Genomic DNA, 14150 nt, shown 5'->3' with positions numbered 1-14150 from the left:
CAGAAAGAACACTGTTGAAGCAGGGGCCTCGTGGAAATTGCTCCTGAGAGAGCCAGGGAGGATTTGTATATTTGCAAAGCATCCCAAGCGGCCCCTTCCTTGGCCATCTGCCCTCCACAACACCTCACTCTGTTCGGGGGTGGCTCATCACAATCTTTTGTCTTTCACGGTAGACTGGTACCTTACACTAAATAGGGGTGAGAACGCTGGTGCAATGCTCTCTAATGCCAAGGGCCAACGGCTTTATCAGAGAAGTTCGGGACACAGAAATGGCTCTGAGCATAAGAAGAAAGAAAAGGTAGCCAGGCCCACCTGTGATAGCACACGACTTCTGCACACCGGGTCACACCACAGCAAAGCATGTCTCCCCCAAGCCATCTGTGGCCACATCGCATCAATGCCTTGCTTTCTAAAGCCTTACTCACACGCAAGAGTTTAAAAACTACAAAGAAATGCCCAAAAACAGGTTCTACAGAATAAGTCCTAACTGAATGCCCATCCCTTGTCCTGCCTGTACCACACATGCCCTTCTCTGTGGACTGGTCCACGGTCCAGTATTTGAGAAACAGCCATATGTTACCCTGGGCCTCTCTGGTACCTTCTAGAAGATTCTCAGCTTCCTTTACCCAGACTGCTAATACGGGGGAGAGAGTGGGGGTGGGGAGGACTGTGGCCGCTGTGAGGTCAGAAAAACATCTCCACTGTGTGTTCCCACCTCGTATGACAATCTGCTTCCAAACCTAGCTCATGGCAACTTGTCTGCAGGATGCACTTTCTAGATCCAAAGGAAAAGGGAGGGCAAAGGACAGGCTGCAGTGTTTACACTGGAAAGAACAGCACGAAAATCGCTGGCAAGCAGGGCTGTTACCCATTTTCCTCCTTCCACACGATGACCTAAGTCGGAACAGGTCCTCATGCCAACTCTGCCATGGCCGCCACGCCTGCTATGCCTGCCGCCTCAGTAGGAACTACTCGAAGAGACACACACAGTGAGTCACCGTGTGGTGCTGTCTGTCGGAGGCCAGTGGCCAGCCAGCAGCAGCCCAGGCACCCGGGCTCTGGGTTCCCAGGCTTGGGAGCATCTGAACGCATCTCTAGCTCTCGGGAGAGACATCGAGAGGGCCAAACCCACGAGTGGAAGCTGAAATACGATGAATGTGAGTGTCTGACATTCCCCTGGAACACGTGTGAGGTACAGGGTGCCAGTGCCACCGGTACAGACACTGAAGTCTATAATTTCCCACTCAAAGGAGCCTAGAGCACCTAATGATCCAAGTGATTCCATTGTTCAAGGTCGCCAAGGCTCACACCATCTTTCATGACACCCGCTAGAGCCTACCAGTATCTTACTTCACTGGTGGCGGCAGTAAAGGAACCGGATGACAAACTGAACAGGCAGGAACAAAAACACAGTCTCTGCACGGGTCTTGGCATAATGTGAGCGACCGGGTTTCCTGAGCAGCCCGCATATAACCAGGTTCCTCGTGACCTTTCAAGCTGCCAGACTGATCTTCATCAGGACAGAGGCCACGACCTAGCAGGCTCTCTGAGTCACACACACTGCCCCCTCCTTCCCAGAAGCCCCACAAAGCTGCACCAGCACAGGCTGCACCCATGTCCCTGCTTATAGGTGACACTCAACCTTCCTGCTGTTCTGTTTAATCTTGGGCCTTTTCTGGGAAGAGTAAGTCTTGACACTTCCAAACTTTTAGATGAGAGTTCACCGATTCCCTTCCATAAAGACTTGAAGCAAAAGATTTAAAAAAAAAAAAATCGAACAAATTTGTGATGATGTTTTTAGAAGGCTTCTCCCTATGAAGCAGTTCCTACTGAGGCGGGAAGTTTGGGTCTGGGCGTTGTTCCAGCATATTTTCTCTCTCTCTCTCTCTCTCTCTCTCTCTCTCTCTCTCTCTCTCTCTCTCTCTCTCTTCCTTCCTGGGTCCTGACTCCCATGTGTAGTATTATTACAAGGTTAGACAGGAATATTTTCTTCAAAATGCAATTTCAGCAACGCCCAGCTCGCCATTCCCCAGCACTTCCAAGCACCAGAGCTGGTAAGGCCGGCTGTGAGAGAAGCTAAAAGAACCCAGGATCAGCTCACTCTATCCAAGTGAAGGGACCCTGACTACGAGGATGGTCATCTGGTACCCTACCCCCAGTGATAAAATGCTCGACCACAACACTGGGAAGAAAAGTGCAGACACTTCCCACCCACTGGCAAGTCTCTCCTGCCCGAGGCGTGGGTCCCTCCTGTTCCCGACTGTCACAATACGCAGCTTTCCAGGAGCCCTGCAAAGGTTTTGGTGGAAATCCCCAGAAGAGGTTTTTCGTTTATTGTTTTGGGTGGGACTAAGGAGCCCAGGACGTCATGAAGCTGGGCAAATGTTCTCCCATTGAGCTATACAACCTTAGCTTCTAAGCCTTCCACCAAAAGATGTGGACAAAATTCCAAGGAGAAAAAAAGAACTCAAACCAAAAAACCCAACCCATAAACATTTTTGCATAGGTCTGAAAGAAACAAGTCCACAGCTGATGACTACTTTCACAGGTGTAGTTCCTGCCTCACACAACGGCACAAACCCCAGCTCTCGGGCATGACAAAGGCGGCACAGAAGCAGGCTACCAAGGGGCCAGTTTGGAAGCAACATTACAACAGCAAAGCCCCAAAGGTTCAAGGGCCATACCTCGACCACTTCCCAAATCACTCCAGCTACCTTCAATACGGAGTCAACAGCCTTCCTAAGAGGCTCTTAAACCCAAGAGAGCAAATGCAATCGTGGAATGAGACCATCACTGCCTGTCAAACAGTTTCCAAAGACTACTCGCAGGGGCAGAGCTTCCTGCCTTGGTGAGCTAGGTTTTCAGGCAGGCCAGGAACAGAGATGGGGTGGAAAGCCCATTCTAGACCCTAGCAATTCTTTTACCTGTTTCCACTGGGGGATGGGAGCAGGGCGACCCTGCCCAGGCAGGCAGCAGGACGGCCGTCTGACCCCACGTTCTTGTGTCGGCTATGACACACACAGGCCACGTGTGAGTGGGGGCAGGACATGGAGACAAAACAAAATAAAATACATTAAGGTAGAACAATAAGACATTAAAAAGGTACCTGTGGAGGACAGACATCCATCCATCCATCCATCCATCCACCAACTGTGAGGGGGCGAGCAGGCTAAGTGAACTCTTAGAAAGTTACATTAATAAAGGAACAATAGTCGCCTCCCCCAAAGCAAACACAAGTGCAAACACCCTGGTGGAGGGATAAAAGAGGGGATGAAGGGAGGGAAACAACCCTTGGTTCTTGCTACTCTTATCCCAAACTGAATTCTCTGGGGATCTAGACTACTATGTGATCTGGAACACTCCCTCTTAGATGAGGAAAGCAAGCTTCTTGCAGAGGCGACCTTCCACTGGGGGGCGCTGTGGCTTCCTGACACGGGGCTGGCAGAGCACAGCAGCCTCCACCGGTCCAGGGAATGCTACCATGCCCATTGACACAACAGGCAAAGACAGGGGTGGGGTGTCGACACCAACCCAGGGCAGGTATGAGAAGCAAACGCACTGCTGCTTCCGGACCCACAGGAGTGACAGCCCGTGAGTATGGGGAAGAAAGAGAATCTCCCTGTCCTGATGCTCCTTCAGGACTAGGGAGCGGTGTAACACACTTCAGAGAGACATTTAAAACGCCAGCCCCTTCTCTTTAAAGAGGCTTAGTAACATCTGCAGAGCAAAGGAGAGACGGTGTGATACGGACACTCCAGGCCAGGGGCTGTCAGACTCTGACACGTGACTTCTGTCTCCAGGCGTCTCCACCTAATGGCCCGTGTTCCTGGAACAAAATCTTAGCTCACAGAAGCAAGAACGGATACCTTCATTATGTTATCAAAGAAGAGAAGAACTAAAACATCCACCACAGCTAGAGTCAGCGAGAGCACAGTGCGCACGCTCCGAATGTGAGCTGAGAAGACAAGGGAGTAAGCCGTGGTCAAACACAAAATGCGGAACCTAAGGAAGTGTCCTCAGAGTGGTCGCCACCACGAAAACAAGACTGTCCTGAGAAAAAGTCCAGAAAGAATGTGGCAAAATTAAAAGAATTGTAGGAGCCCTAATCACCTCCATTCTACTTTTCAGACTTCCTTCAGGAAGTCATACTCTTCTTTTTCTTTCCTTGGGATGGTCTATCATGTAGCTCAAGCTAGCCTTGAAATCACAATCTTCTTGCCTCAGTTCCCCAAGCACCGCCTCCACACCACGCTTCCTTTGTAATGCAAGTCTGTGTGCATGCGAACATATACATGTGTTCACAGTCATCCAGACAAATACGTTTCAGACCTCTCTGCTGATAGTGGTCATGGATTCCTCAGACCTGAGGTGAAGCTAATGCAGCCTTGAATGCATGAGCTTCAGAAGAGCAAGCCTGGCCCAGGAGTCCCGGGGCCTGTGCATGGCTCATCTCACTGCATCAAGATCGCCCCTGCTGTGCCGTCTGGCGCACTGAGAAGCTGCGCTTACCTGTCTCCTCACGCCAGTGGACTGTGCGGGCGCATTCTCTTCGAACTTGGCCAGCAGCTGGGTTGCCATATACTTTACTTTGTTCTGGTTCCCAATGGCAGCATCCATCCGCCTGTCTGTCAGGGTGCTCACCAGGGTGGGTCTTTCTCCACGGTAGCTCCGGGGAGGCTCCTCCTGCCCAACGGAAGGCACCCAAGAATCAGGATGGGACACAGGGAGCCGCTGATGCTCTTCTCTCAGTGTGTGGGCAGGAACTGACCAGCAGCTTTAGGTGGCTTAACTAGCTCTCTGCAAAGTTGCGATGTGCAGAATAAGCAAGATCCTAGGATGCAGGGCACTGCCACAGGGCACAGGGACTTGTGCTGGCATCCCCAGATCTCAGCAAAGCCACTGATTCCACAGAGAGAGCGCCAGGGCACATGTGTGTGCATATTCCCTGCTAGTTTCTGGAAAATGAGATGAAGGCAAAAAGGACAGAAACTCCCATGAGAGACGACTATGTAAAGACCTAGCAATACCAATCGGGGAATTAATAATTAAACCAGGTGGCCAGAGAGATGGCACTGTGGTTAAGAGTGCTTACTGCTCCTGCAGAGGACCCAGGTTCTATTCCCAGCACCCATAGGAGACAGCTCACAACCACCTGTAACTCTAGTTCCAGGGAATCCTGTACCCTCTGGTACATGCATATAGATAGTGCACATTGTTGAAGGAGCTGCGGTGGGCTGCATTCCCGCCCAGCTCCGCACGGCTAGCTTTATACCCGAAATAATTACACGGAAACTGTATTTTTTTTTAAACACTGCCTGGCCCATTAGTTCCAGCCTCTTATTGGCTAGCTTTTACATATTGATCTAACCCATTTTTAATAATCTGTGTAACACCACAAGGTATAGCTTACCAGGAAAGATCTTAACCTGCATCTGTCTGGAGTGGGAGAATCATGGCGACTGCCTGACTCGACTTCTTTCTCCCAGCATTTTGTTCTGTCTACTCCCCCTACCTAATTTTCTGTCCTATCAGGCCAAGCAGTTTTCTTTATTAGTGAACCAATGAAAGCAACAGATAAGATACAAGACCCACCTCCATCAGCATATAAACTCACACGGGCACACAAACGTACACACAGAAACAAACCCCAAACCCTTAAACCATGAAGGACAATTCAGCGCACCAGTCCTGTCAACCGTGGTAAGTCTTACCTCCTCCGACTGACTCGTTTTCCTCCTCTTCCCAGCCCCATCCGAATCTTTTTCCTTTTTATCCTGCACCAAGAGAAGACACAGACAGCGTGAGCCTGGTCACCTTCCTTGGCCATCAGCTCTGCAGCCACTGTGAATGTAACTCAGGTGTGCACAGACCTTGGGAGAGCGCTTCCGAGAGATGGTCTGGCCCAGCTTGCTCAGGAAGGAGATGGGGGATTTGGTGCTGGCTATCAGGACGGCTTTCTCCTCTGCATTCAGGTCCAAGGTGTCTGTGAACAGGAGTGAGCAATGTTTACCTAGGATGACACTTCAAAGTCCTGACCAGGGGCCTGGCAGGAAGGAAGCTCCCAGACTGTAACGGGTTACCGACTAAGACGGAGCATTCCTCTCCGTAGGAAACACCAGAAAGGAAATGCGTGCTCAGGTCTAGACACTCTCTTTCCCATTCACACACACAAAACCAACCACATTCCTTACACTCGGTTGCAGCAACCCACACTTCTGCTCCGTAAAGGCTGGACTCTGCCTGTGGCTACCACAGCAGATTGGCAAAGTTAAATTCTGATAAAGAAAACTTCAAGTTGGGGTGGTGGGTTCAGAGGTATGAGACCTGGGCTGTCGGGTTTTGTTTGGGGGAGGGGGAGCTTCAGAGGCCATGTTCTTAGCTGGGTCTGAAGAGGGTTCTCAATGAACAGGGCTACTCAGCTCAGGGTTGCTGCTGTAAAAACACATATCCAGTTAGGCAAAGACACAGGTGCCTATAAGGGTATATGGGCTTGAAGACACCAGGGGAGGAGGGCACCACTAACTGAATACTAATTATTATCATCATCATCATCGGGAGGAGCACATATGACCCAAGCATGTGTTGGGGTCAGAGAGCAGCTTTGTGGGGTCAGTTTTCTCCTCCTGCCTCTCTGTGGTTTCCAGGGACTGAACTCTGTTTATTGGGTTCTTACTGTCTGCTGGTAAGCACCTTTACCCACTGAGCGATCTTGCTGGTGGGAATTCTGATATTATACTCACAGCAACAGCAATTTTGAGACTAGTAATTAGAACCGATAATGAATCGCTAACATTTACTTATTCAGCGCTCACTTGCCATTCTTGGCACCAAACAGCACTATTAGATACCCATCACTCCCCGTTTACACGCAGGGAGACTGACGTGTAAGGAAATTCAGCAACCTGCCCAAGGGTGAAACGCGGGAACACTGGAACAAAACCCAGGTCAGACACTGCCTACACGCTGAAGCACTGCGCTTTTGTGACCCAAAGTGGTGTCCCAGGTAGCTTTGTCAATTTGACATAACCCAGTGTCATCAGAGAGAAAAGTCTTGATTGAATAACTGCCTAGATCAAATTGTCCTGGGGGGGGGGGTCTGTCTTGATTATTCACAGATACAGGAGGACCAAGCCCACGGTAGGGGGCACTACCCCTAGACAGGTGGCTCTGGGTTGTCTAGCTGGCCTGTGAGCAAGTGAACCAGACGGTAAGGCAGCAAACAGTGTTCCTTGATGGTTCCTGCTTGAGTTCCCACCCCATCTTCCCTCAGTGATGGATTGTGACCCGGAAGTGGGAGCCAAGAAAACCCTCTCCTCCATCATCTGCTTTTGGTCAGGGTTTTCATCATAGCAGCAAAAAAGGAAACCAGAACAGGTTGCGACAGGAATACTTTTTGTAGCCCTACTGAGTGCTAGCTGAGGTAGCAAGCTGAGGACCAAGGCAACATATGGGAATCTCTAGGAGGGAGAAGGTGCAAGGGAAGCTGGAGAGGGAGGAGCTACTGAGAACCGTAAAACCCAGCACTAGAGACACTGGGACAGTGAGAGAGCTCCAGGAGACGTCACAGCAGGGCACTGACTGGAGAAATACCCAGGCTACAAGATGAGAAACAAAGGCACGTAGCTCCAGTGTGAGGAGCTTGTCTGATGTTCATGAGACCTCAGGAGCAACCACACACACACATACACATACACACATGCATGCACCCACACATATGCACCCACACACAAACTAAAAAAAAAATGAAAAAGTAAATAAAGAGGCAAGAAACAAGAAAAGAACTTGGATTGGAAAGACTCTTTGCCAGGGCGCAGGGTCATCTGGGCAGAGTCCCACCAAGAGAAGCAGTATCACAAAGTACTTCCAAGTGCAGAAGGAGTGGGTCTGAGAGAGGCTGGGGGAATGCGCAGAGTCAAGGAGGAATGTTTTGGGTAGATGGGTTCTGCACACTTAGTGGTAAAATGAGAACCGGTTTGAAAACAGTGTAAGGTTAAGAACACAGGGTTGAGACACAGCGTATGAAGTGAGGCTCTAGGGACAGCCCTGCTGACCAGGCAGCAGGAGGCCAGGAACCCAGCCCGAGCCCTTGGGTCCTCACCGCTGGAAGAGAGTGAGTCCTTGAACATCTCGTAGAACTGCGTGAGGTACATCACCATGGAGAGCTTGTCGGGCTCCGCCACTGCCGCCATCTCCTTGCCGGTCATGATGGGAGAGATGCCCAGCTCCTTCTCGGCCACGTCGAAGGCCAACTGGTTATTCTTCTCCACGTTCTGCTCATCCAAAGAGTCGAAGTCTCTGAGAAGCATGACAAGGAGACGCAGATCAAGTAGGGCTGACTGCCCCCAAACCAGAACACTGTGCCTGCGCCACCGTCATTTCCCAGTCCCTGCAGTCCCGGGAACTGGGCGGCATCCCTGGGTCAGAGAGCAGGTCGGCTTTTCTCGACCCCTTTCTTCCTTTCTGGCTAAGAAAACCCACAACACCGTTGGGGAAATTACTGGAGAGCTACCCAGCGAGAAGAACGGGGAGGGGTGGCGGGGGAGAGACAGTTTGCATCTGCCAGGAACACCGACTTCTTACTATAATGTAAGCTCAGGATGGGAACTATCTTAGCGTGTGTTCCTGCACGCCTGTCCACAGACACATAGGAAACTAATGTCCGACAGTGATACAACCCTGTCTGGACAGAGTTCCCAATGTCCGGGACTGTCGCTTGCCCCAACAGTTCAGGGAAATTTTACCAAGCTTTCTCTTGAAGGGAAATTCTAAAACCTTCTTAAAAAAAGTTTTCCACCCCTGAATCTCCTGAGCTTTCCCAGCTCCCTTGATTCATAAACACCCGCCCCCCCCCCCGCCCCCACCCCGTTCCCTCACCCCCGCCCCCCAGGTTTTAAGCTCTTAAGGACAGCTGAGGTTTTTTTCTCATTGACTTCACTATCCTGGCATCCCTTACTTAGCATTAACCTACTGACCTCATGGAATTTTTTTTCCATTTCAAACAAATTACTTTTCTCTTAGATTAAGCCTATTAAACCAAGAGCACCCACCTTGAATACAGTCCAAACCTGCTGAATCACGCACGCCCTCACTGCTTTCTGACCTCCCTCAGGCCTTCTTCAGGCCACCTGCCCATGCTCTAAGAGGACCCCTCGACCCACACTCCATCCCATCTGAGCTGCCTCCCGACTTCCTTCCTTTCCTTGCCTTCCCTTTGAGATTGAACCGACTACTCCTCCACCCCAGTCATGCCACATACATGGCTGCTCTTCCTCCTCACCCCGATACTTTCATTTACTTTTTTTTTTTGCCAACCTCAGCCTCAGAGGTCATTAGAAATTTACCCCTTCTTTTAATTTTGCCTGGTTGAACCTAGAGCCTGGCTGATGTCTGTTGATCAAGAGCCACACTCCCATCTCTCCGTATTTATTTATTCTTTTCAGCAGACAGTTTCAATCTGAAACTCGACTCTCCTGCGTAAGCGGCCTGAGGCTGAGATGGCGGGCATGCCTGGTTATAGTTGTTTTGTTTTGTGGTACCGGGGATCAAACCTGGAGCCTTACACGGACAGGGTCCTCATTGCAAATCCACCTCTTGCCTCATTAGCTTGCTAGCATCACAAAATAGGGGCTGTGTCACTTAGGATTTCCTTAACCAAGCATTAGAACAATGGGGGAAAACCTGGGCCCTTGAGTGGCCCTAATGATAAAAAAGAAGGCAGCCAAGAAAATCCACCGGGTCCTGCTGCTGTCTCTGAATCTGTTTGGCTTCCATAGTAACAAACGCCTGGGGGTGGGGTGAGGTCTGAGTGCTTTGTTCGAGTGGCTGACCCAAGAGGAGTGAAAATGGCGACCAGAGGGTAAGATGCCCTTCAGAGAAGCTCAAGAGCGCACTTGCAAAAAATATAATCTTTAGCAGAGAAAATGCCCAAGACCATCATAAATCAGGTACGGACCTATTGTCTTCCGTTGGGTTGAGCTAGCCAAGTGTTCCAGCCAGGTTTCCCTTGTGATCAATCGCATCTGAGAGAGAGCTAGCCAAAAACCAAGAGTTCAACTTGGGGCCAATAAACAGAGTTTTCCTTTGTGCAAAGTTAACAGGCCCAAGTGGGTGTTAAGACTAGTTTTTGACCTTCTGAATGCTATGATTTTTAGAGCTAACTTTTGGGGGGTGGGGTTGAGTTTAAAAGAAGTCTAAATAAGTCAAAATCCTGGCCTTCTAGAGAGCGTTTTATAGTGCAGCCATACTAGAAAGAAGCATAAACTTTGCATAGAGGGCTCTGGGACCCTTGGTGCATACAAAATGAAACACGAAATTGGTCAAGACTTACATCAGGTCAGGGCGGTATCTGTGGATGATTGCACACAGAGCCAGTCCGCTTTTCCAAGACGTGGTGAGGTCTGTCACATTCACCCCTGCATAGCCGTCGGTCTGCCTTTGACACCAGCCCAGCAGTTTGCTTGAACGAGCTACAGACTCTAAAACAGTAAAAATAATTACTGAAGTATGCTCCCCGAGTAACACTGACGTAGCATACGCTCTGCAGTACACAGATCCAGTATGAAAAATTACTGAAAAAAGTCAGTGCTATTTTTGGAAGAGAGTCTCAGCATGAGTTTGTGTCACTGGTGCCATGGTAGCACCATTTTAGGCACCGACCTATCCGATTCCAGGGTCAATGGCCCAGACAGATAGATCTGAGCAGAGTGACAAGGGCCTGCCACACGGAAGTCATGTTCCAGCAGCACTCGGGGAGACAAGCAGATGGCAAAGTGCCACCTACTGAGCTGATACCTCACTGGCACCAGAGTCAAGATGTCCCTGGAGAGTTGCCTGGCAACAGGCTGAGGAAGCCTTTTCCTCCACAGCAACACCTGGGAGATTAGATCAGAAAAGGTTTCCTCCATGATACCTTAAACCAAAAGCAAACAAAGCCTTTGTCTCAATTCCTAAGGTCCTGACTGAGTGCCAAGTGAAGAGACTCTGTAGGGTGACAAGGCCACATAGGCCAGACCAGAGCAGTTCTCTAGACCCAGTGGAGCGACCACGTTGCTAACATGTGTGCCAACGATCACATGTGGAGACGACAAGGCTAAGAGACACACAGAAGTTTCCTGACTCACTGGCATGTCTTCCTCACGAGGAGGTCTGCAAACACGGAAGAGCCCGTGAGCACTGGTCTGCGCTTGAGCAGTCGGTTCCCGATTTAGCTCTGCACTAAGTCACTTCGTGATTCGTGAACAGATGAGTTAAAAACGTCTCTGATAAGAGTCTCGCTGAGTCTCACAATGACAGCATGGTGTGAGACAAGGAACGGAGCAACAAATGGAGCAGCGTTTCTGGTGCCGTCTCTTGGCCTTGACAGTGACCCACTCAGGTGTTTCTCGTGTCTGCACATCCACCCACCCCACATATACGGGGCAGCCCAGGTGAACACGGAAATGGCAAGAAAGATACATTCTCTGCTCTCAAGGGGTTGACACCCCAGGGGAGAAGAAGAGGATGTTATAACCTGCCTGTTAGTTTTCACATCTACCCTGACACCTCACGACCATGTTATGAAACTATCCAAGATGGAACTCAAACCTGTGCACCTCCCACCTCTTGTTTGGACTTATGCAGCAAAACCACACCCATCTGCCTAGTGCCTCTCAGGACAATCAGCTGTCTCTGGCCACCCACTGTGGTGCCTTCAGAGTTTTAATATTAGTGACAATGACAAAACTATTGCTGTTTCCAGGCACAGCAGGCCGAGCACTGGCAAGTGCCATGCCAGAGACCTCATGACAGCAACCCGAGGGCTGTGCTGTTCCTCCCAGATCAAAGAAAGTGAGGGTCTGAGGTTCTGGCGGATCTGCTCAAGGTCACACCCTTTGAAGATGGCACAGCTTAGACTGAGAGCTGCTTGTGTCTGGCCCCGACGTCCAGGTTCTGCTGTGATGGTGCCGTCTCAGGGCCCGGATGAAAGGTCACCACGTGTTCTCTCCCAGAACTTGAGTGTATGTGAGAGTACCCAGGAACGTGTGTGCACTTGGGCATTCTTTCTCACCCTCTCCAGGATCTGTAACTGGCTGTCGTGGGACACCGTCCTCCACGTGTCACAGCCATCACTGTCGTCATCAACCCTTAAGGGCTAAAGTCAGGGCTGCTGACTTTCTCTGCACAGGACGGAAACACCTCCCTCCCCACTTCACACAATGGTGCCCCAGCTGCACACAGGCTCAGGAGGTGCTGGAGCAGAGAGAAGCAGAGGCCTAACTGAAGGGACGACTCCAGGCACACAGCTGTGAAGTCATCAGCTGTATGAGACTTCAGCGATGTGGACATATTTGGGGGTCACCTATGTTCCTGCAGGTACGCTTAGTAACTCACTGGGTCACAGAGCTACACTCGAGGACTCATTACTTTGGATACGCCCCAATGGGCTGGTATCTCAGCGGCTACTGGCTGAAGAAGCGGAAGGAGCTCCCATAACATACTGTTGGTTCCCTATCTGGGACAAACAAACCTTTGCTTATGTCTCCCTAGGAAAGGTTCATGAAGCAATTTACCTCTATACTTTTTTTTTTTTTTTTTTTTTTTTTTTTTTTTTTTTTTTTTTTTTTGAGACAGGGTTTCTCTGTAGATTTTGGAACCGGTCCTGAACTCGCTCTGTAGACCAGACTGGCCTCGAACTCACAGAGATCCGCCTGCCTCTGCCTCCTGAGTGCTGGGATTGAAGGCATGCGCCACCACTGCTGGGCTTTACCTCTACACTCTTACACTACCTTAGACCACAATACTTTCCTGTGTGTGTGAGAGGATCGTTCTGTGTGTTCCAGAAAGTGTAAGCAACGGCCCCGAGTTCTATCCACTGCAGCCACTGGCAAACCTAACCCAGTCATGACATAAAAATACACCCTGGCAACAACCTAATATCCCCAGAGGGTAAAACCACTGGCAACAGCCCAGGGCCTCTGCTAGTACTGTGGTCAGGCAAGGGCTTGACGGATGACTGCAGACTTCTTGAAACAGGTTAGACCATTGTCGGAGCTCACCATTGCGAGTCAGCTTGGGAGTGGTTCGGGAATTCACCAGGTTCTCCATTTCCAGATGGATATCTTTTGTTTCTCCGCTATCATACAAATGGCGCACCTGGCAGAAAGTTGAAAGGTCAAAAAGGAACATCAAACCCCAAACAGCAAATCCCCACTGAAAAGAAGCAAGCTGGTAAAGTCTATGTATTTATCTTTACTTTCTGGCAGTGTTGGGAGTCGGGGTCAGGGTCTTGTGTGGCTACGCAGAGCTATATGCCCATGGCAAAGCTTAGATAGAATCTACATGATGACCTTAGCGCTTTAGTGGACTGGGGTTTTGACACACAAAACTTAAACATAAGCAGCTGTGCTGAAAAAGTAAGCGGCTGGCTTTAACAGTTCCTCTGACCAGACGCTGCCCACCTTCAACATATTTATAAACAATGCTCAGACACACAGAGAAGCCTGGAGACATCAGCAGAAGGTAAAGAAGAGAGTCCTAGAATGCAGACACACGTGGGAAGGAGGCTGCTTCCTGATGCGTCTTACTCCCTGGGACTGCTATGCTCTGGTGGATGTCATAGGAAAGGTGGCTGTGCAGATTCTAAAGGAGTCAGGACAGAATCTAGGCTAACACTATCGACAATGCTTCTGCTCGCAGACAGCACCTTAACCTTTCAAAGCCCTTTCGTGAGAACAGTTGTGTCTGCCCGACGATGACGCTGTGTGTAGGCAGGTTACCAACTACACCCAGCAGGTGCAGAGCTGAGGCTCTGAGGAAGCCAAACAGCCTAGCTGAGTCTTGGCTGATGGGTGGTGACGCCAGCAGTGACGTCATCCTTCCCGACCACTGAACCAGTCGGGGACTTTGCCCTGCTCTGTGTGGTCTGGATTAGAAGGTGTAGGGTGAAGTGCTAGGTCTTTCGTTTTTGTCACTTCTGATCTTTCTACAAGTCATTAAAATGACTCTACTTAGCCAGACATGGTGACTTGCACCCGACCATAGCTCCAGCACCCAGGAACCTGACCAGGAGGATCATCATGAGTTCAAAGCCAGCCTGGGCTATGTAGTAACTCCAGGTGTGCTTGGCTTACAGCACATTCAAGTCTCCCCACTCCCACCCCAAACTCAAAACA

General features: G+C 50.1%; 1 protein-coding gene across 14 annotated transcripts in view; it reads right to left on the bottom strand.

Annotated features, from left to right (window-relative positions):
- The window catches only part of Mical3 (microtubule associated monooxygenase, calponin and LIM domain containing 3), a 202181-nt gene that overhangs the window by 84344 nt on the left and 103687 nt on the right, over positions 1–14150 (bottom strand). For 12 of the 14 annotated variants that reach the window (XM_050164164.1, XM_050164168.1, XM_050164165.1 and 9 more), the window contains 7 exons: positions 13035–13131; positions 10328–10475; positions 8099–8295; positions 5871–5983; positions 5712–5774; positions 4510–4683; positions 2925–3008 (listed from right to left, as the gene is read on the bottom strand). In XM_050164164.1, the coding sequence (XP_050020121.1) occupies positions 2925–3008; positions 4510–4683; positions 5712–5774; positions 5871–5983; positions 8099–8295; positions 10328–10475; positions 13035–13131 (876 nt within the window). The remainder of the gene's footprint in view (positions 1–2924; positions 3009–4509; positions 4684–5711; positions 5775–5870; positions 5984–8098; positions 8296–10327; positions 10476–13034; positions 13132–14150) is intronic. The other 2 variants (XM_050164176.1, XM_050164177.1) reach the window with 1 other exon arrangement.

This window comes from Alexandromys fortis, unplaced genomic scaffold (genome assembly GCF_014885135.2).
Source record: "Alexandromys fortis isolate MF-2015 unplaced genomic scaffold, M_Fortis_MF-2015_v1.1 scaffold_150, whole genome shotgun sequence".
In the NCBI taxonomy this organism is placed as follows: Eukaryota; Metazoa; Chordata; class Mammalia; order Rodentia; family Cricetidae; genus Alexandromys; species Alexandromys fortis.
This window is presented reverse-complemented; position numbering and strand designations above follow the sequence as displayed.